This window comes from Coturnix japonica, chromosome Z (assembly GCF_054131305.1).
Source record: "Coturnix japonica strain WE chromosome Z, WE-NBRP24, whole genome shotgun sequence".
NCBI lineage: Eukaryota > Metazoa > Chordata > Aves > Galliformes > Phasianidae > Coturnix > Coturnix japonica.
The window spans coordinates 74,192,290-74,213,419 of NC_140702.1; the positions used below are offsets into that span (position 1 = coordinate 74,192,290).

A 21,130-nucleotide genomic window follows, 5' to 3' on the forward strand; every position below is an offset into this window, starting at 1 on the left:
CAAACCAAACAGTGTGGGGTGCCCCCCTCCTCCCAAGATAAATATTGCAGACTGGAGCCAGCTTTAATCTTTAACCACCGCCCTGGCAGCCAAGTGTGCCATCAGCTGCACTGCAGCCAGCCCTGCTGCCCCCCTGTGTGCCCCATCTCCAACCCCTTCCACAGCAGGAATCCAAACAGCCCAACTCTGACCCCACCTCACTTCATTCCCTCTTGTCTTCCTGCATTTTTCCAGATGTGGATTGGCATTAGGGAACCCTTCCAAGGGTGGCTCACTCATGGGATGTCCTTCTCCATTACTCAGTTCCTGGTGTAGTGATGATAGAAATCCCTCTCTCCGTATCCTCAGGTCCAAGGAAGGCTCCCTGGGGGTCATGAGCTTTATTGGTGGGACTCATCAACTGACACAGACCTGAACCATTTTCGTATTTGCTTGCATGGGACTCAGCTTCCTCAAATCCATTTATTCCTCCCAAACAACCCCCTGAAATACTCTATGTGAATCCAGTTCTGTATTATCAGGCTTGCTTTTCACTGCTAGATGGCTGGAATCCTCTCTGGGAGAACCACAAAGAAGGTTGGTTCTGCTTCTTAAGAGCAAAACTCAGTTCCTGGGCAGTGTATGCAGCAAGGCAAGCTCCTGTTTGGTGTCCCCCCCTGGAGCAGTGTCCAACTGTGCTGGCATCACTGACTGTACAGCTGCTGGCGTCACTGGAGCCGTCCCCCTGCCCTCTGCAAAGCAGGAAGGGCTTATGAGAGCAATTTCAAAATGCCAAAAGAAAACACTTGTAATATGTGCTTAAAAGCAGGTGACAATTATGGGTGCCACCCTTGGCCTGCTCTCACTGCTTTAAGCCCACCACCATGCCACATGCAGTGCTTGGGTGGGGACATCCTTGACCCCCTTGGTAAACAGAGCAGTGCTGTCCATATGTTTTTTGTTTGTTTGTTTGTTTTAAAATTTGCAGCACTTGAAGCAAATAAATTATGCTAAAGCCAGTCAAAATGCACGAGCAAATCAAGCAAATAATAACTAGAGTAACAGCAACCGGTTCTCACAACAAGCAGACACTCAGATCAGCTCAAGATGCTGAACCAACTAGTTTGGTTCTGTTACCCTCATTTTAAGGACGTGGGAGCCTTGGGCTCAGTCAACTGTTGGGGCAGCCCCCAGGATCCAGTGACACATGCCCACCTGTAACTGTGACACAGCAATATGCAGCCCCCCAGCCTCAAGATTCCCACTGGATCAGAGGTGTTACATGTCTATGCCCACATGCACAGATCCCACTAGAGGCTGAGAATGCCCAAATCAATACCAGTGTAGTATGGTGGCTTCTGAATGAAAATGGCTCTTCTGAAAGTAAAGAGGATCAATACACAGCCAGGTAAAACAGTGGCATTCATTTTTTTGTCCAATTTTGTCCTTTTTGTTTTTGTTTTTTTGTTTCATGTATGTTAGGAAGCATACTAGACTTTTGTAAACCTGGGGAGCTAGAACAGTGGCACCACACTTGCCACTGTATGTACTACATATACTGTATATACATACATATACAGTACAGCTGAGAATGCAGAACACACTCTGTGCATCCCTCTCCACACTGCTGTGCACACTGGCAGAGGAAGAGACAGTGAGCACTGACTGAAACACGTCAAACTCCACTTGAGAAGAGAATGGCTTTTTTACTGTGCTGGTGACAAACAGCTTGGGCAGGGTCTGGAGTGCATGTTTTCAGCATCAGCCCTTCTGTGAGAGGGAAAGGGAAAAGGGAAAAACAAGAGGAAGAGGAAAGGGAAGGGGAAGGAGAAGAGAGAGTGAGAGGGAAAGGAAAGGGAAAAAGGAAAAGGAGAAGGAAAAAAAGGAAAAAAAGGGAAAGGGAAAGGAGAAGGAGAATGAGGAGTAGGAGAAAGAGAAGGAAAAGGAAAAGGACATCAGCACATCCATGGTGCTGGCTCCCAAGCCACTGCCCCCCTCTCCCCCCTCTGCTCATTCACCACAGCACCTCCTCCTCTGGGGGCTGCCCTTGCTCTCTTCCCAAAATCAACCATAACTTTTGTCTTCCCCTGAAAGGACAAAAAGATTTCACGCATAACTTGACCCAAACAAAGGCACCTCACGCCAGGGCTTTCTTTCTCTTCTTTCTTTTTTGTTTTCCGCCATAGGCCAACAGCAGCAGGGGTGGCTGCTGTGGAGGGAGGTTGATGTTATACCAACTCAGTGCTGAAAAGCAGCTTGGAAAACACTGTGAGCTCCAGAGACACGTGGGAGGGCAGCGTGGGAGATCAGTGGCCGCTGGCAACCATGGAGGAAATCTATAGGAAATGCAGGCACTACAACTTGCAGCCAGCTTGTAAAGAGACTCTGAGAGCTCCGGAGGGAGGTGTGGAATGAGCAGTGCCTTATCTCAGAAGAGCACAAAGCAGTCACTTTTAGACTGGACTCAGCCATTTTATTCCCCAGCTGCACTTCTGATTTCCTGCATTTCTGTGTTCCTGCATTTCACACAGTGTATCCGCGTGCCCCCGAGGCAGAGGGATGCCCGGACCCCTCCCTTCCTCTACCCATCAGTGCTGCTCTCCACAGCACTCAGCGATCCCTACAAAGAGACAGCACCTTCTCACGGTGCCCAACAGAAAAAGCGGGGCTGCGACCTTCACAAGAGCAGCGACAGTTATCAAAGCCCTAGATAAGGCTGACATAAAACGCAAGGACGCGGCTCTCAGCGCTGCCATCTCCCACGTTACTGATTAAAGTGAAGCGAGGGGGGCAGGGGCAGCTGAAGGGACCGCAGCACTGGGAGCAGCTGTGTGTCCTGGCACAGCATGGCACAGCTCAGCATGGCAAGGCACAGCAAACCTCAGCCTGGCACGGCTCAGACCAGCACGGTGAAGCCCAGCATGGCTCAGCTTGGCCCAGTGTGTGTGCAGATATCCCGAGGTCTGGCTGTAGCAGGTGGCTCCTGCTGCCAGTCCATGCCATGGGCTCTCATCCCCGGGGCTCCTGCTGCCATTGAGGTCCTGACACCCGCTGCCCACCTGCCTCAGCCTTGCTGCTCCTTGCCAGCCCCAGCAGGGCTGTCTGAGGTGCACAGGGACATCTGTGTTGTGGGGTCAGTGGTTGCAGGGACAGCAGAGAGGAGGGCACGGAGCCATCCAAGCGCTGCAAAGGTTTGTGCAGTGTATGCCCCCATCCCCACAGCTCCCCCAGCACTGAGCTGTGTGCTGTGACCGCCCCGCAGCTCTGCAGAGCCGGGCAGGGGCAGCGGGGCCATGCGGGACCTGCGGGCGTGCATGGGGGGCTGGCACATGGATCGATGGTTCAGGCAAAGGCAGAATTAACGCTGCCTGGAGCGGATAGCTGCAACAGCGCCCGGCTGTGCCGCCCTGCCCCGAGCATCGCACGGGGACACCATGGCCAAGGGCTTTGCCAGAGGGACCCCCGGCTCCGTCCCGGTGCGAGCAGCACGCTTGAGACGGCTCACACCGCGCTGATAAAGCAGCTCCGCGCTGACCGCCCTTGTGGCTGTGTCCGAGGGTCCGGAGCTGCAGCGCTGCCCGAGCTGCTCCGAACCCAGAGCTCCGAACCCAGAGCTCCGAACCCTGAGCTGCTCCGAACCCCGAGCTGCTCCGAACCCCAGAGCTCCGAACCCCGAGCTGCTCCGAACCCCGAGCTGCCCCGAACCCAGAGCTGCTCCGAACCCAGAGCTGCTCCGAACCCAGAGCTGCTCCGAACCCAGAGCTGCCCCGAACCCAGAGCTGCCCCGAACCCAGAGCTGCCCCGAACCCAGAGCTGCCCCGAACCCCAGAGCTGCCCCGAACCCCAGAGCTGCTCCGAACCCCAGAGCTGCTCCGAACCCAGAGCTGCTCCGAGCTCCGCACCCGGCGGCGGAGGCGTGTCCGTCGGCGGGGCGCTACAAAGGCCCGGCGGCTCCTTTAAGGGCAGCACCGAATCCCCGCCTCCTTCTCCGCCATTGGCCGCCCGCGCCCGCCCTCCCCCGTCCCCGCGTCCCATTGGCGGAGCCGCCCGTCAGTCGCGCCGTCCCCGCCCCGCGGGCGCGGCCATGGCGCTGTTGGTCGCGGTGCGGCGCGCTGCCGTTGGTCAGACGGGTCGTTGCGGCGCGGCGCGGGGCGGACATGGCGCGGGGCCGGATGGGGCCCGGCTGAGCGGGCGCTGCCCGGGGCCCTGCGGCCGGGGCTGGCAGCGCAGCGCGGCGCCGTCCGGATGAGCAGCGGCACGAATGAGGAGCGGCCGCGGCGCCTACCGATGCCTCGGCGCCGAGCCCGCAGCGTGCGCCATGAACCCCGAGCTGGCGCTGGAGCCTCTGGGCAGCCTGCATGAGCCCGAGCTGCTGGGCAGCCCCGGCCCGCACCACGGCGGCCGAGGCGGGGCGGCGCTGCGGGTGCCGCCGACACAGGAGCTGCCCGGCGGAGCGGGAGGCGGCGGAGGCGGCGGGGGGGGCCGGGCGGCCATGGTGCCGGGCATGGCCCCGCTGCTGGACGGCGCCGAGTTCCGAGCCGAGCTGTCGGTGCCGCTGCACCACGCCATGAGCGTGCCCTGCGAGCCCTCGCCGCCCGGCATGGGCATGAGCGGCACCTACACCACGCTGACGCCGCTGCAGCCGCTGCCGCCCATCTCCGCCGTGTCCGACAAGTTCCACCACCCGCACCCGCACCACCACCACCACCACCACCACCACCAGCGCCTGCCGGGCAACGTCGGCGGCGGCTTCGCGCTGATGCGGGACGAGCGCGGGCTGCCGGCCGTCAACAACCTCTACGGGCCGTACAAGGAGGTGCCGGCCGTGGGGCAGAGCCTGTCCCCGCTGGGCGCGGGGCTGGCCCCCCTGCACGGCGCTCAGCAGGGCCTGCACGGCTACGGGCCGCCCCCGCCCCCGGCCCACGACAAGATGCTGGGGGCCGGCTTCGAGGCCGTGCCGCACCTGCCGCGGGGGCTGCCGGCGGCCCCGGCCCCGCTGCCGCACCTCAACGGGCAGCACCCCCCTGCCCCGCCGCCCCATGCTCTGCCCGCCGCCCGCGACCGCCCGCCCGCCGCCGCCCCCGCGCAGCAGCTGGAGGAGATCAACACGAAGGAGGTGGCCCAGAGGATCACGGCGGAGCTGAAGCGCTACAGCATCCCCCAGGCCATCTTCGCCCAGCGGGTGCTGTGCCGCTCTCAGGGCACCCTCTCGGACTTGCTACGGAACCCTAAGCCTTGGAGTAAACTGAAATCCGGCAGGGAGACCTTCCGGAGGATGTGGAAGTGGCTGCAGGAGCCGGAGTTCCAGAGGATGTCAGCCTTAAGGCTCGCAGGTAGGCTCCCAACCCCGGACCCCCGCGGCGCTGCCCCGGCTCGGGGCGCTTCTCCGAAGCGTTCGGGGGGCAGCCCCGCTCCCTCCCTCTCTCCCTCCCTCGCCTCCCCCGCCGGCCGTTCCCGATGCCGCCCCCCGGTTCGGGCCCTGCAGAGCGGCCGGCGGCTCCGGACGCTGCCGTCCCCGCATTGTCCCGCAGCCGGGCGCGGAGGCTCCGCATTGTTCCGCGCTCGCCCCGCATTGTCCCGCGGCCGGGCGCCCCCTGGCGCGGGCTGTCCGCGCCGCAGCGCTCCATTGTTCTGCGGGGCCGGGGCAGCTGCGGGGAGGCTGCGGAGCTGTTTGTTGCGGTGACTCCGCCGCTCTTTCATTTCAATCGGTCCCGAAGCGACGGGAGACGAATCTTGGCCCGTTCATGGGCGGCGGGTGAATGCAGCTCGGGGCTTCGGAGCACTCCGAGCCCTGAGCCCGCACCGCGAGGCCCCGGCCGCCCCCGCCGCAGCACGGGGGGGCCCTTCGGCGCGGGGCCCGGCGCACGCGGCCGCGTCGCCTTCCCAAACAAACGCGTACGAGGAGGGAAATCGATGCAGATGATGTTTAGAAGATTAAAAGAGCATTCACGCTGGCAACATAAACGCGTGGACCCAGCGTTCATTGATCTGGAACCTGAGCCGGCTTGCTTCCAAGAACACTACTGCTGTTCGGCTTTCCCCGCACCCCGCTTGCCTTCGACACCGTCTAACTCCGTCCTGCCGTTCCGGGGCTGCCCCGGGCCCGGCACGGAGCGGTAACTGTGAGCACCAGGAGCCCGTTGTGCGCGGGGAGCGGCCGGCATTGCCTTGTCCTGTCGGGTTAACAAGGCTCCCCCGCACCGCCGCCTCTGCGCTCCTTGGGGCTGGGGCTCGAGATTTGAGCCTGCTCGTGTTTAGGAAGGGCGGTAAAATACCCCTGAACCCGTTTTTGCTTCGGGCTGTGTCGACCAGATGCAGCCGTGTCCGGTTCTGGTTCCGTTACCACCGCCGGGACTTCGGCTCCGTCAGACTGCGTTTCAGATTGCTCCGTTTCGCTTTGAAACGCGGGTGCTGAAAAAAGCTGCTTGCTCTGCTCCTGGCTCCTTCTAACACCGCTCCCGGCCTCCGCTCCGTGCGGCCGACGCGCGACCAGCGGCTGCCCGGCCAGCGGGAGCCTTCACGGCCTCGGGTAGGAGAAAGGGAAGGGTGGGAAAGACCTGTGTAAATTACCGGCCCCTTTGGAAAATCGATTTTTATTACCGCGTGTGAATATGCAGCCTCGTTACCTCAGTATTTCCTTTCCCTTTCCTTGCTTGCTGAAACCCCTACTAGCTGGAGGGGAGGCAGAGGCAGCAACCCACCCGCTCCGTGCTCTTCCTGTAAGTTTTTCTCGTAATGGACCCAAATGTTCCATCCTACGAGAGGAAACCCCTCTCCCAGGGGAGATTATTTTTATAGGGCTCCCAAGCCTGGAGAGGGGGTCAGTGGAAGCTGTGCCCAAGGCAGAGCAGAGCTGGTTTTGGTGAAGAGACATTGGAACTGAGACCCCACTCGGAAACCCAGGGAGCACCATGTGCCTTTGCCGAGTCCTGGGAGGTGAAATAGGGAGAGCGTTTCTGGGGACTGCCATCAATTTGGACAAGCCTTCTGCTGAGGCTGCGGCTTCGCCCCTGGCCCTTGACCCAACAGGAGGCAGGGCTGCCAGGAGAAAAGGAGAACCTATACAGGGTGGCAAAATCTTTCACATAAGTCCCATTGATCTGACCCCCATCCCCCACTCCCTCCACAGAAGCCACATCATGAAAGCCCCTCTTTATAGGTTCACCTTCCTGCCTGCTATATGCTTGCTTACATGGCTGCAGCCAAGGCAGCCAGTGGCTTTCACCCGTGATCTGAGTGAGCACCAAGGCTGGGAACCTTGAGGAGAAGAGGGCATGGGAAGGATGTGTCCCACTGCCCCACAGTTCTCCTGCGGCCCCATGGAGGCCCCCATGGTCCCCAGCCTTCTCTCTGAACTGCTTGCCCACACGGAAATGTCCCCATGAAATCTCTGTTTGCTCCGTCCTGGGTAGGGCAGTCTCTGCATTTCTGCCAGGATAAAAAATATCAATGATCACCAGGTGAGTCAATGCATTTATCAGCACAGGGGGTTCGAAGGGCAGAGTTCAACTATGGTTCAGGTTAATTGGATGCGGAGCCACGTCCTCATGCTTGCGTTGCCTACAAAGTGCTCAACTGTGCCATATTATCACCAAATCCATGGTAGGTAAACACAGGAAGAATGTGATTAAAATAACTCTCGTGCCATATCATTCTGCGTGTTATCACGCTCATGCAGGCTCTGAATGCTGGGTAAGGAGCCCCTGTCGGCCACTTCTCACTGAACTGTGCTCATCGTGCTGCCGGCCCGATCAGCAGAGCGCGTTCTCCACTTGTTTACATCTGCTTGCTGAATCACGTTATTGATGATTGCATGGTTTTGTACCGAAACACCATGGGTGATTCATCAGCTGACCTTGCCGTGCTCATGTTCCCTCGGTTACGTGGCGGCAGGAGGTTCTGGAAGCGATATCAGCCGACTCGGGTCCCACATCTCCCTGAGTGTCCCCGCGCGTGTCTCCGTGTCCCTTTCCGTGTCCCCGTGTGCGCAGCGGCCGCAACGCTCCTTCAGCACCACGGACAGCGGCAGGACAGACACGGCGCTCGCGGGCGCTGTCCGTGGTGCTGCAAGCGGGGCGCGCTGCCTGCAGGCAGAGTGAGCGCTGCTGCCCGTCTGCCCTCCGTTCTACACATGGATTTCCATCCACTGAATTTTGAGACTAATTTGGTAGTCTGTAGATGTAACTACAACTAACACGTAATAGCACCTGTATCAAACCTGTTTTGTATACGTACTGCTGTTTCTTAGCATTGAAATGAACATACAGGCTTGTAAAGACCATTTGAAAGGTGTTCAATGACTTGAAATGTTAGTAGTTTCTTCAGTTTCTTGTGCTGTTCAGTAGTGTCTGAGCAATCTGCTCAGTAAATCGTGAAGCTGAGTGGTAAGTCATATCTCTCAAGTACCAACTTTGTGAAATAACATCCCGCCGTGTCTTTTTGTTCCTCGTTATTTCAGCAGACACTAAATGCTCTGCAGACATTTGAATGCTGTTTTTGTTAACCAGGAAGTTTTTGTCATCCTCTTGGTCAGCTGACAAAGAAAAATCTGACCACTTTCGTCATTAAGTACGTTTCTATCTCTTTTTCACTCTACTATTCTAGTAAGAAACTATTTGTCTGTGAAGATATGTTACTCTGAGATCTTCTAATTTCTGTTCTTCACTATTTTTTAATTTTTTTCAGCATTACTTCTTTTTTTCCCCCTAATATTCGTTCTTTCCTTGCTCTTTGTAGTGGCATTTTTACTCAAACCTTGCACTTCTTTTTTTCTGCACGGAATTTCTGCACGGAATGTTCCTGCCATCTATCCATTGCAAGGGGCTTTCTCATCCCTTACAAAGCAATCTTTGGATTGGAAGCCGAGCTCTGCAGGATTGTGGAGCATTAATCTGACAGGGAAAGCAGGAAAAGGTCTTGCAGTGCCACCAGTCTGCCCCATTCCTCAGGAATTGTCAGTGATGGGGATTTTCTGGCTACCTAGGCAATCTCTCCCAGAGCTTGCAGGTACAAAAATCCTTAATGACTAGCCTTAATCTCCCTTTTTGTCTTTTAAATCCTTTACTTCTCATCTTATCCCCACTAGACAGAGGGGAAAAAAAAAAAAAAAAAAAAAAAGGAAAGAAAGAAAGAAGGAAAAAAAAAACTTCCTTTCTTTTGGTAGCGATCTGTTTGCATTTAAGATTGCTGTCATGGCTCCTGACTCCTCTACAAAAAGCCCCACCATACTTTTTAAAGGTGGATATGCAGAGAAAACATAATGTCCAACGGGACCGATAAGACATCTTTTTTTTTTTCCAGAGTACAGGATTTTGTATCCAGTCCTATCAATCTTGCAGACTTTTGCATAAAATGCTTTTTGATTTATAGAGAACATTTGTACACAGAAATCATACAAAACAGACTAATCTCAAGTGGGTTTGGTGATCAGATCAGCAGGACAACTCACTGATTGTAGACAGAAACTCAATCAGAAAGAAGTTGGGGTGTTTTGGGGTTGTTTGCGTTTGCTGAACTATACACTCAAACTGCTCCATTGTGAGGAAGAGGGGATCAAACCACTGCTAAATGCTTCACAGAGGAATTATTAGACAAGCAAGAGAGGCTGGCAGTTTCCCAAAACGCAAATTGTCTCTGGGACCAAAATATCTCTAAGTAAGCAGGGAACATATTTATGAGTAGCGGTGATTTTCCAGCAGATCTCATCTTGTAGTAATGGCCATTTAGAAACACAGGTCTGTGCCGAGGCATTAAGCTTTGGCAGGCAGCGCACATCCAAAGAGGGAAAGGAGGAGCATGAAGAAGCTCCCTGGGAGTGATACCCCTCCTCGACATGCAGCTCTCCTCTGTTTCTTTAGTGCCTACTTGCTCTTGTGTCCAGAGACAGCCCTGCTGCCCTCCCCATGCTGTTTTCACCCCATGGACAGCCTTCCTCTTCTGTCCCTTACAACATATGTGATACTGGTACTGGGCAGCCCTGTGGATTCGGTGTGAGCTCCCAAAGCTTCCCCATTTGTCCGGGCACTGTAGTGCCAGGTTTTCCCTCCACCATGCCAGACCTTCTGGGTGCTGTCTCCCATGTCCCTTGGCCCCATGCTGGACATTACCTCGTGGCTTTGTGATGCTATCCAGGGCACACTGCTCCTGGGGAGCTGTGGCTTAGTGAACCTCTGGAACCCAAGCTTCATGCAGATGAACCCTGTACCTCCAAGGCCTGCTCTTTCATTTTGTATTAAGCAGTCATTTTCTAGAACGCAAGAAAAACTCAGATAGCCAGGAGGGCAACTCAGACCTTGCTATGCCAGAGAAATCTGTGGAGTTTTGCTCCTTTCCTTTTGGGTTCTTCATCACTGCACCCTGTTGCACAGCCATTTGTAACAATTAAGATCTGTTACTACCTGTTTTCTGTCATGAGCCAATTTGCAAACAAACTGGTTAGGAATCACAGAGCAAGAGCTCAGATCCATCCATTCCCTCACAACGGAACCCACTGAGCTCAAATAGTAGATGTGCATCATGCCACATACCTCAGTGGGAACCATCTGAAATAATACAAAGGAAAGAATGAAGATGACATAGTTCAACCCTCTAAGTTTTCAGACCCACTCACTTCCTTACAGTGCAGATTCCTGCTGTTTTCTGCTCAAGGTGCCTCACCGCTTCTTTTTCACACTTGCTTTGCTGTTAATTATAGAGTTCTTGGTGAAGCACACTGGGAAAAGCAGGCCCAGATTAGTTGTTGTTTTATTTTTTTCCTTGCTTCAAGTATCTTGCTGTGCATTTGGTGCTCTGATTGCCACCAATGCATGTGGACGCAGTGCAGCAGTGCTTCTCTTGTGTCTAGTGAGGTGCAAAAGGCACAGTGAAGGAGACCTGCAGAAAATCTGGGGAGGGACCTTTTATAAGGGCATGTAGTGACAGGACAAGGGGACAAAGGACAAATGGCTTTAAACTGGAAGACTGTAGATTTAGAGCAGATATTATATAAATATAGGGTACTATGGTTATGCTGTGGTTGGATTTGATGGTCTTCAAGGTCTTTTCCAACCTGAGTAATTCTATGATTCTATTAAGAAGAAATTATTTACGGTGAGAGTGGTAACACACTGCAACAGGTTGCCCAGTAAGGCTGTGGATGCCTCCTTCCTGCAAACATTCAAGGCCAGGCTGGATGGGGCTTTGAGCAACCCCATCCGGTGAGAGGTGTCCCTGCCTGCAGCAGGGGGTTGGAACTAGATGGTCTTTGAGGTCCCTTTCACCCAAACCATTTTGTGATTCTGTGAGGAAAGGAAGGGGCTGCCTTTGGGGCTGTCCTTCTGCACTTGGCCCTGGTGAGGCCACACTTTTGAGTTCTGTGTTCTCGCTGAAAGAAAGATATTGAGACTCTGGAGCGTGTCCAGAGAAGGGCTATGAAGCTGTGAAGGATCTGGAACACACATATTATTCAAAGTGGCTGTGGGAACTGGGATTGTCCATTCTGGAGAAGAGGAGGCTCAGGGAAACCTCATCACTCTGCAACTCCCTGAAATATTGTAGCAAGGTGGGAGTCAGCCTCTTCTCCCAGGTGATAGGGTGAGAGGTGATGACCTTACGTTGCATCAGGAGAGGCTCAGAGTGGATATTAGGAACAATTTCTTCTCCAAAAGAGAAGCATTGCACTGGCATAGGCTGCCCAGGGAGATGGTGCAGTCACCGTCCCTAGGGGTGTTCCAGAACCATGGAGATGTAGCACCTGGGGACATGGTCAGTGGGCATGGTAGGGATGGGCTGTGGCTGGATGTGCCTTAGATGTCTTTTCCAATCTTAATGATTCTATGATTCCTTGATTTTATGATTCTGTGATTCAAGCCCTTGCTCTGTTGGAGCCTCTCAGCCACACGTCTTGGAGTTTAGCAGAACACTTGTACCCCTGATGGGAAAGCAAGAGCCTGTGGGATCAGGGAAGATCCCAAAGGCTCCAGTGCTGAGATGAAGCCACAGACTGGGCTGGGTCAGTGTCTCATGGGGCATGAGGGTGTGTAAATTCCTGGCCTGAGGAGGGCTCACAGTCATCTCTGAAGCAGCAGACCAGACCACCAGAGGTCAGTTCGACTTCAAAGAAGCCCATGGAGATTTGTGTCCATAGAAAATCTGATTTTGGAATCCCGGTGCCCCAGCCCCAAACAGGCAGCCCACAGCTGCTCAACTGCAGCTCACAGCCACCTGCTGACACACCGTGCATTTAAAGTGTGCTGCATGCTCTCTGAGCTCCACTCCTTCTTGCCCCAGAGTGCAATAAATTGGTCTATCCCATCAATTATTTATTATTCTGTATTAATGATGGAAGTATATTACAATAGTACTTAGAGGCCCTTGTCAGAGATCCCACGCTAAGACTGGTGTTGCAGTGTTGCACAGAGGAAACAGTCCCTGCCCTGTGGGATTTACGGCCCAATTTCAGCTATCCAGCAGATCTGACACAAATAGCTCAAGACCTGCTACATGCCAGAAAGGAACATAAAAGAACAAAGTCTCCAAATCCATCCATCCTTTCTTCCCAAAGAGCTGAAGGATCCAAGGCTTAGATATAGGAAGGTGTTCATCCAGTGGAAGAGCTAAGAGAGAAGGATTAGGGTGAGAGCCAGAAAAACAGTCCCAGCAGGAAATAGATGGCAGTGGAGCTGCTCTGAGGGCGCTGCAGGAATCCCTGCATCTGTGCCAGGTGAGCACCTTGCCCTTTCAGGAAGCTGTTTGGTGAGCAAAAAGAGGCTGCTCTCATCTGGAAGAACAGGATTAACGCCTTGTGCTGTGCTGCTGTTTGTGTGCATCGCCTGCTCGTGCCGATGCGTGCCTTCAGAGGGTGCTCACAGATGAAAGAAATCAGGCGGGTTTAGCACGTGTATGTGGCAGATGGGAAGGAGCAGATAAAGGAGCGCTGGCTGCACACCCTCACAATGTGATTATTTGCATCTTCATTCAAATTGTTTCTTGTTACATAATGATTTTGTACACAGTGGAGTACTTAACCTAATTTGTATTGATCTCAATTGCTTTCATTTGTGCATACTTAATTCAGAGAGGTAATCAAATTGATTTTTGAGGCCTAGTTTTTAAGAGATCATAGTAACGCAGATATAGAAGAGGTTGCTTTAAGTGAATCGTATTGAAAGAAAACATTTTAAACCTTTTGAAAATGTTTTGATGGTCATTTCATTGTGTTCAGCTTAACTAGCATAATTAAATTTCCTTCACATCGAGTTCTCTCTGAAATCAAATTGAGAAACATTTTTAGTTCCACCATACAGATAACTTGGTTTGGTTGACTTGGTGCTACACCCATCTGAAACAGCATACGTGAGATCAATAACCGTGGCTTGTCTTTGCAGGCAATAGAGAGAAATGACTTGCTGTGGATTTAGATAATATTGCTCTTTACTTGGGTCCTTCTTAACATTTGCTGATTGGTTTCACAGCTCCTACGTCACTGTTGCTGCTATAATGATGTAAAGGCATCATAAAGATGGGGAATATCTGAGGGCGTGGGTTACCTTCAGAAACTACAAGGAACCAGATTTGGGGCTGTTGAAGACAAAGCGTGTCTCTTTTCAATGATTGTAGGCCATAAAATACAGCCCTGAAAAAATATCATATTCTGCATTGTCCTCCAGCATTTTTGGTTCAAACCTTCTTGCCTGCTTGGTTTATAAGATGAGAGGAAATTGCCTTAAGTTATGCCAGGGGAGGATCAGGTTGTATGTTAGGAACAACTCCTTCTCCTAAGAGCAGTGCTGCAGTAGCACTTCTGCCCATGGAGATGGTGTGGTCGCTGTCCCTAGGGGTGTTCCAGAATTGTGGGGTTGTGGCACTTAGGGACAAGGTCGGTGGGCATGGTGAGGTGTGTTGGGGATCTTGGAGGTCTTTTCCAGCCTTCATGGTTCTGTGATTCTAAATCCAGAGATCCCCGAGCACATGGCCAGGTTTTAGTTGGGATTTTGTCAGGGGCAGAAGCAGGACTTGCGCTGCACATTCCATAGGACACAAAATCCCCTGGCATTTCCCTGCCCTGCTTCCCGTGTCCCCAGGAACGTGGTGCCCCAAGTTTGAAGCCCCAGGAGGATCTGGCCCCTTGGTGCCTGCTCTCAGCTGCAGCTCTCGGGTGGAGGGGATGGACACATAAATCTCACTTTTCTGGCAGCTTTACTCAGCAGTGGTAATGGCACTGGAGAAGCCGCTGCCATTTGCTAGCAGTTGCTATATATTCATTTTTAATGACTAGAGTTAAATTTCACAATACTTCAGTCTTTATAAACTGAAGTTTTAAAGAAAAGGCTTCTCAACTGCAGTGCTTCCAAGTATTTGCCAGGATTTATTGCTATTCATAATGCATAGGCTGGCTGGGTTCCTTTCTTCTGGGGGCAAAAATGGAAAATAAGAGTTATTGTTGCAGAACGTAGGAATATTGTTACAGGGGAACTATCAGTAGAATCAGAGTAACAATACTCAGAAGAAAATTGAGCTTAATCTGGAAAGTGCAATGCTCCCAAGAAGCACAATGCTCATTAATCTAAGTGAAAAAATCCCTACTTGTTTTCATGCAGATGGGTTTGCATGTTCTGCCTTCCTGCCATGGTCGGGTGGCATTTCTCTGCTTGCATGGGTCTGTCATCCCTCACTCATGAGACTATTTGCATAGGGAACCATCAGTGCCTTCTGGCAATGGCTTTGGCCTCTGTGGTGCTCTGCACTGGTGCTGTGGGCCTGTGGCTCCCAGGCATGGCTGTGGGTAGGAGCATTGCTACTGGGGCACAGCAAAACCAGAAGGAGACTACTGCTGAACAAGTGTCATTTTGCAGTTCCCTCTACCAAGTATGATTGGTTGCCATAACAATTTTTTTTTATTTATATTTGCCAGAATGGTAAGCTATGTCCCAATTTCTGGCCAATGGAGGTGTGGGAATAACCAGCAGTGATGCTTCTATGAATCCTGCTGTGTGCAGCCACAGAGCAGCTATCAGAGCACGAGCTGTGCCTGTGGGCTTTTGATGTGTGAGCCTCACAGCACTGTTCTGCTCTTCTACTGTGCAAATGACCTCTAAAAGCCAAGGGGTTATTGTGAAAAATAACGCAGCAAAGAATTCCAAACGGGCTATAAAAGTTCTTGCTGTTGGTTCATCATCATCACAAACGTTTCTGAGCTGTGAGCACAGGTCCTGGGGTATTATTGTAAAAGGAGTGCCAGCCATTGCAACAAGGTTGTTGCTTCTCTGGCTAATAAGCAGAATGTTCGTCTTGCATTACGTATCAAATGCAGAATGCAGCTCCAAAGTAAATCCCAGGACCCACCTACTGAAAAGAAAAATAAAGAAGCTTAAAGACAAAATATGTAGCATATATTGCTCAGTTCAGAATCCAGGAGAGGAGTTGGGTATCTCAGCAGAGAAACAGGGCACCCCAGCAGGCTGGGAGCAGGACAGAGGTGGGTGACATTGCTGCTGTGGCTGCTAACAAAGAGCCATGGCTGACTGCTCTGCTCTCCTTATCTCTTGGATCTAACAAAATATTCCTGCACGTGCTTGATCTCAGGCTTGCAAACATACCTGATCAAAAGCCAGCAAAATACCCTGTGTATTTAAAGTTTAACATATAAAAATTTGTCTTCAGGGAATCTTACTTAGCACTGAGACCTGAGGGATCTCATGTGCATTTCAGTTATCTCCTGGTGCGTCCCCTGGCTACACAGCCAGCACACTGCTCTGGTTGCTTGGATTTTGGGTTTCTAAGCAATGCCCTGCTATGTGAGTGTCCCCACCTCACTGTTCTGAAGCAGCATTTTTTTAACACTCCCTTTGTTTCACTGCAGGGCAATACTTCACTGATCGAGGATGGGGTGTCCCTCTGTGCAGTCCAGTGCAGCTGTGGGATCTCGTGTCACTGTGCCTTTGTTAATGCCTTTGGAATCAGGAGATTTTCCCTTAAGTAAAAATTAAATAAGACATTAAAGAGTCTGTTTCAGGGCTCTTCTCATATTGTTTCTGTATAAAGCATTGTTAGCCTCATGTGCACAAACGTGATGAGTCTCCTTTTTTCACAGCTATGGCTTGCAATTACTGTTAATTATCTACACTCTTCCATGAAATATATTCAGTATGAACTACAATTAATAAATCAAATTGCTCTTAGAATCAAGATGGCTGCTTCCCTTCCTTCCATGATTAAAATGTTTCTCTTTCTGCAGGCAGGTTTCCTGGCTGATAACTTTATTTTATTAGAGTGCTCACTCCGTTTTTCTCTTCTGATAAATGCATGTCAAGGAAAAACATTTGCCTTTATGGTTCCTTTTCAAGAGCAAACTTAACAGTTCAAGGAAAGTATTTACAGAATGCATTGAAAAGCACATCCCTTGCATTATTTATTATGAGATACCAATAACTGTAATATGCAGAGTATCTCTGGACATAAATTAGTGATGTTAGGAAACACTGGGATCCTCCTTGTGTCCCGGAACAGCTTAGGGTCTGAAGCACAAGGGTGGGCACTCACCACCCCCCTGCACACAGAGCTCCAGACAAAGGCTTGGTGAAATGAGCATGGAGGTTTGCAGCCGTCCTCGCTACAGGCTGCTTTTTCAGCTCAGTAAAACATTATCAGTGTTATTTGGGAGCATAGGGGTGCAGAGGAACATAGGGGCAGGAGAAGCAGAAGCTGTGGTAGGGATGGGTTGGGGTTTGGACTTGATGATCCTTGAGGTCTTTTCCCACCTCATTGTGATTCTCTGGTTCTGTGGTCAGCATAGCCCGTAAGTGTCCAGTGCAGCCAGGCTCACTGCAGCACAATGCCCAGGCACACGGCGATGGGTGCAGTCCTTATTTCAGGTTAATTGCAGATGTTTTCGGAGTCTGAACATTACTCTTCTCATTTCACACGTTGGAGCTGCAAATTTATTTAATATGGCTGCTTAAAAGTCTGCCCACTTCCCAACTCGCTCTCCTCGTTGTGTCCCAGCACATTACCTAATCATGTCAACATATGGATTTTTTTTTATCTTGCTGCTTTGCGTAGACAGCCTTATCAGTCTATTTTTAAATCTGGATGTGCCGTGGCAGTGGTATTGGTTTCAGCACTTGATGTTCTCCCTGTGCTAATAAATACGGATCAGCTATTAATACCGATTTTTTCTGAGACCCATTAGCATTGCTTGGCACAGTGAGTGCCTGTCTGTTGAATGGGGGATGGTGTGGCTGCTCCTGGCTGGCTGCAGCTTTTGTCCAGGGATGGGCATCTCAAGACAGGCAACTGGGAATGGGCACCCCAGAATGGGCACCCCAAGATGGGCACCTGGGGAACAAAGGAATGAGAAAGCCAGGACAGATACCCCAGGATGGGCACCTGGGAATGGGCATCCCAAAATGGGGACCCTCAGATGAGCACCTCAGGACTGGTGCCCTCAGGATGGGCTCTGCTGGGGACCACCAGGAGGAGACTGTGGACAGGGAGAAACAGGGAACAAGAGCACGTCCAAAGAAATGCAAAGGATGTGGGCAAGGCTGGAGCTAAAGCCTTAGGAAGGTGGGGAAACAGAACAAGGTGTTACTAGTGAGGCACAGGTACATAGTGCTGGTTTCAGCAATGCTTCCAAGCTCTGTGTAAAATGGAATAATCTCTGTTTGAGGCTCCACTGTTTAGCAGCAATGGAATGGGGTGCATGATCATGCTCATCGTGGTCCCACAGTGGCAGTGTGTGATTCCCAGGAGAGGGCAGCCCCCCCAGGAGTGGGGTGGCTCCTGCTTCTGCATGGACCTGAGGTTCTACCTTTGGTGCTATTTTATGTGAGTAGGCATTGAAAAGGCAGAGCCAAGAAAGCACCAACAGTCCCCAAATGTGGGCAAAATATTCATTCTGAATGCACTGACAACAGCTTCCAGTAGTACTCTCTGCACGTGGGTGTGTCATAGCAATTACCCTGGCGGTATGCATTATGGAATGGTGGCCGTGCAGGTTCCTTAAGGAATAGCAGCTGGGAGGTGTTACGTGCTGTGGCACATGGGAAGCACTGCAGAGCTGATCCTTCCCTTCGTGTGGTGCTGGAGGGCTGTGGGATGCGCCCAGTTCCCTCGGTGTGGGTTAGGGCTGCTCTGGTGGCTGCATGCTGACCTTCTCTTTCTCTCTGTCTCCCACCCCTTTTTTTCCCAAGCATGCAAACGTAAAGAGCAGGAACCGAACAAAGAAAGGAACAACTCCCAGAAGAAATCCCGGCTGGTTTTCACTGACCTCCAGCGCCGAACGCTTTTTGCCATCTTCAAGGAGAACAAGCGCCCGTCCAAAGAAATGCAGATCACCATCTCCCAGCAGCTGGGCCTGGAGCTCACCACCGTCAGCAACTTCTTCATGAACGCCCGGCGGCGCAGCCTGGAGAAGTGGCAGGATGACCTGAGCACTGGGGGCTCCTCCTCAGCCCCCAGCACCTGTACCAAAGCATGACCACGCGAGCCGCCAAGCGGCGCGGGCGCGGTGGGGCCCTTCACTGGTGACTTGAAAGCACAATCCTCCTGGATCGTCCTGGCCTGGCTGCAAGGAGAGGACACTGTACGGCTTTTAGTCAGTTGAGAAGGCGCAAGTGAAGAAGTAACCTCTTTTTCTGTAACACTACGCTCAGGACAGGCGAAGCAGGTCTGAAGGAAGAGCCGTTGGTGAGGCAAGTTCCGCGCCGGAACGGAGCACAAGGCTGACACCGAGACGCCAAGGAGGCCGAGAACCTGTTTTTGAATCTCAGGCATGGTTTTGTTGAGTGTTCTAGGGGAACAAAAGATCAAATTTATGTTCTTCTTTTTTTTTTTTCCTTCTTTTTTTTTTTTTTCTTTTTTATTTCTTTTGTTCAATCAGTGAGTATAGCTTGATCTTGGACCAGAAAAAAAATCAGTTCACTTGAGCTCAAAGTGTCAAGCACAAAGACAATAGCTATAGAAATAGATATGATTCTGGACTCACTACAGCCGTTATTTTGAAAGGCATTCTAATTTACAAAGTTGATAGTGAAAAAGTACATGACGACACAAGTCTCAAGCACAGTTTGCAGTTTGTCACAAATTCTGTGTTTGTACATGATGCAGATGCACACTCAGGAGATCAATTTAACTGCTACAGTACATGCAAACACAAAATTTTGAAAGATCTAGGTTTTTTTAGGTCATTATGAAGAATTCCTTTTCAGTTACCAGGAATCTGTTTTCTCCTTTGTAGTCTCGTTGTTATTGAAGCATATTTAGCACTCGACGCTTTTTTGTTCTTTTTCTTTTTCAAAATCCTGATGGGAATTTTTATGGTACTTTCAAGCAGGAAAAAACAACAACAAACCTAAACCCACAAACAAGCCCTTCAGATGTCATTGACCGTTTTAGATGTGCCGCATACAACTTAAAAATGCCATCGAAATCCATCACGCTTTAAGTTTTTTCCGTCCACCATTTTGTCAAACCTGATGAGTACGCAGCACACCAAAGAGACAGGATTACTGCAAGCCAAAGATATTTGTAACTCGCCTTTTTCTTTTTACCATCGTTAGCGTGGTCGTTGTTTTTGAGATCAGAAAGCCTCACAAACGAAATCTCTCATGGTCATTTGCTGCACCAGAAAAGCCAACGCTGACCAAAACACGTGCGCAAAGTCCCGAGCGGCGCGGCCACTCCGAGTGCGTCCTTACCAGTGAATGGCCCCTGTGAAAGCAAGCCAAACGCTGTAATGCTTCGTTAGAGACACTTGAGACTTTTTTTATGTACTACTTAATCGAAACCAAAGAAACGTTTTCTGCACCTACTTCTTCTGCAACAAACTGTTCCATTTAATGAATAAAAGAAGAAAAAAAAAAAACCAAAAAAAAAAACCAACCCCCCCCCCCCCCCAAAAAAAAAAAACCAACCCAAAAAAGAACAACAACAACCAAGGAAGCACGTCAGGAAGCAAACAAGTGACACACTGTGTTTTGACAGATATGTGGGACATTTTAGGAAGCAGTTTTCAAAGAAAGGGTTGACAAGAACAAGAACAAAGTAAAGCCGGTATGATTGCTGCTTCATTTGACAACTCAGTCATCTTAAAGTTGAAGATTGTCTTTAATTTGTGCCTATGCAGTTTTTTTCCAAAAGAACAAGGAACAGGGCAACCAAAACCTCAACAGCTACAATACCAAAGATGAGGATTCTCACAACTGTTATTTCAGTTCATTATCTCTTCTTGCACGACTAAGATGCGTATAGCACCATTGATCTGTGGAAAGGTAATCAATTCTGTTTCTTTGAGCAACAAAATGGGTGAGTTCATTTATGTTTTTCCTGTGTCTACCCCACGTGGAATCTCTCCGGGAGTTGCACGGACTCCAAGTGTAAGATGTTGGGATACTAAACTGGGATGTATGAATGATGTTTCAGTTGGATATTGCTTGTTCTATCAGGTCTCTTGTTTGTTTAGATCTTCTGTATGTGAAACCAGTTGAATAGCCTATACTCTCTTTCTCACACCCAGGGATAAAACTTGCAGTGTATGTACCAAATAATTTGCTTTTAAGTACTGAGCACCATTACAGCCCGGCTCACTATGATCAGAATTTGATCTGTAACTGAGGTTTCAGCAGTTCACATGGCAATTTGGTAATTTGTTCAGATGCGTTCTGTTCCTTGGTTAAAGGCACAGTGATCCAAATCGGGACATGCAGTCCTAGATCCAAATTTTGGTGCAGAGCAATGCCCCGTGTATCATTCTGCTCCATCCCAGCCTTTAAATGAAAGTTTCTTTTTAACTTCTGTGCAAAGCTACAACAGCAATTGTCCGCAGTTTACATTTAAAAATATATAAATAAATTAATTCAAAATTTAAAAGCCTTGTGCGCCCAGGACAGGAGGGTTTTCTGAAAAGTCAGTTCAGGATCCTCACAGCAACCAGGCTGGTAACACATCCCAGCTCTGGAAATCAAAACTACTTCAAAGGTGGATTTCCCAGGCTGATCAGACATGGTTACAAACTGATCCAAGGAGCCTCCTAATCAGCCGTGGTGTGAAGCTGAAACAAACAGTTCAGGTTTGGGTGCTGTGCACCGCTGGGTGCTGAGATGCTGTGGTTGTATTCCACGTTCACCTTTACTCACATCTAAGGGGTTCTACATACACATTCTGAGCCTGGCAC

At 50.9% G+C, this 21,130-nt stretch overlaps 1 protein-coding gene and 1 long non-coding RNA gene across 3 annotated transcripts; both read left to right on the forward strand.

Moving 5' to 3' along the window:
* Positions 1 to 4,095: 4,095 nt before the first annotated feature.
* ONECUT2 (one cut homeobox 2) lies at positions 4,096 to 19,866 on the forward strand. 2 transcript variants are annotated; one of them, XM_015848216.3, is made up of 2 exons: positions 4,096 to 5,312; positions 18,150 to 19,866. In XM_015848216.3, exons 1-2 carry the CDS (start codon positions 4,241 to 4,243, stop codon positions 18,434 to 18,436), a joined length of 1,359 nt encoding a protein of 452 aa, XP_015703702.1. In that variant the 5' UTR covers positions 4,096 to 4,240; the 3' UTR covers positions 18,437 to 19,866. The 2 variants fall into 2 exon arrangements, with proteins under 2 accessions (XP_015703702.1, XP_015703703.1); XM_015848217.3 differs by lacking the exon at positions 18,150 to 19,866 and adding an exon at positions 15,818 to 16,143.
* Positions 6,381 to 6,898, forward strand: LOC107305709 (uncharacterized). The gene is made up of 3 exons (XR_014939283.1): positions 6,381 to 6,508; positions 6,652 to 6,698; positions 6,778 to 6,898. It is a non-coding gene; the product is annotated as an uncharacterized LOC107305709 (long non-coding RNA).
* Positions 19,867 to 21,130: the final 1,264 nt, after the last annotated feature.

What these genes read in the sequence shown, in the direction of transcription:
- ONECUT2 (XM_015848216.3), top strand. Translation starts at nt 4,241, where the DNA reads ATGAGGAGCGGCCGCGGCGCCTACCGATGCCTCGGCGCCGAGCCCGCA. An exon ending in GTCAGCCTTAAGGCTCGCAG is followed by an intron (nt 5,313 to 18,149) that starts GTAGGCTCCCAA and finishes TTTTTTCCCAAG; the next exon opens with CATGCAAACGTAAAGAGCAG.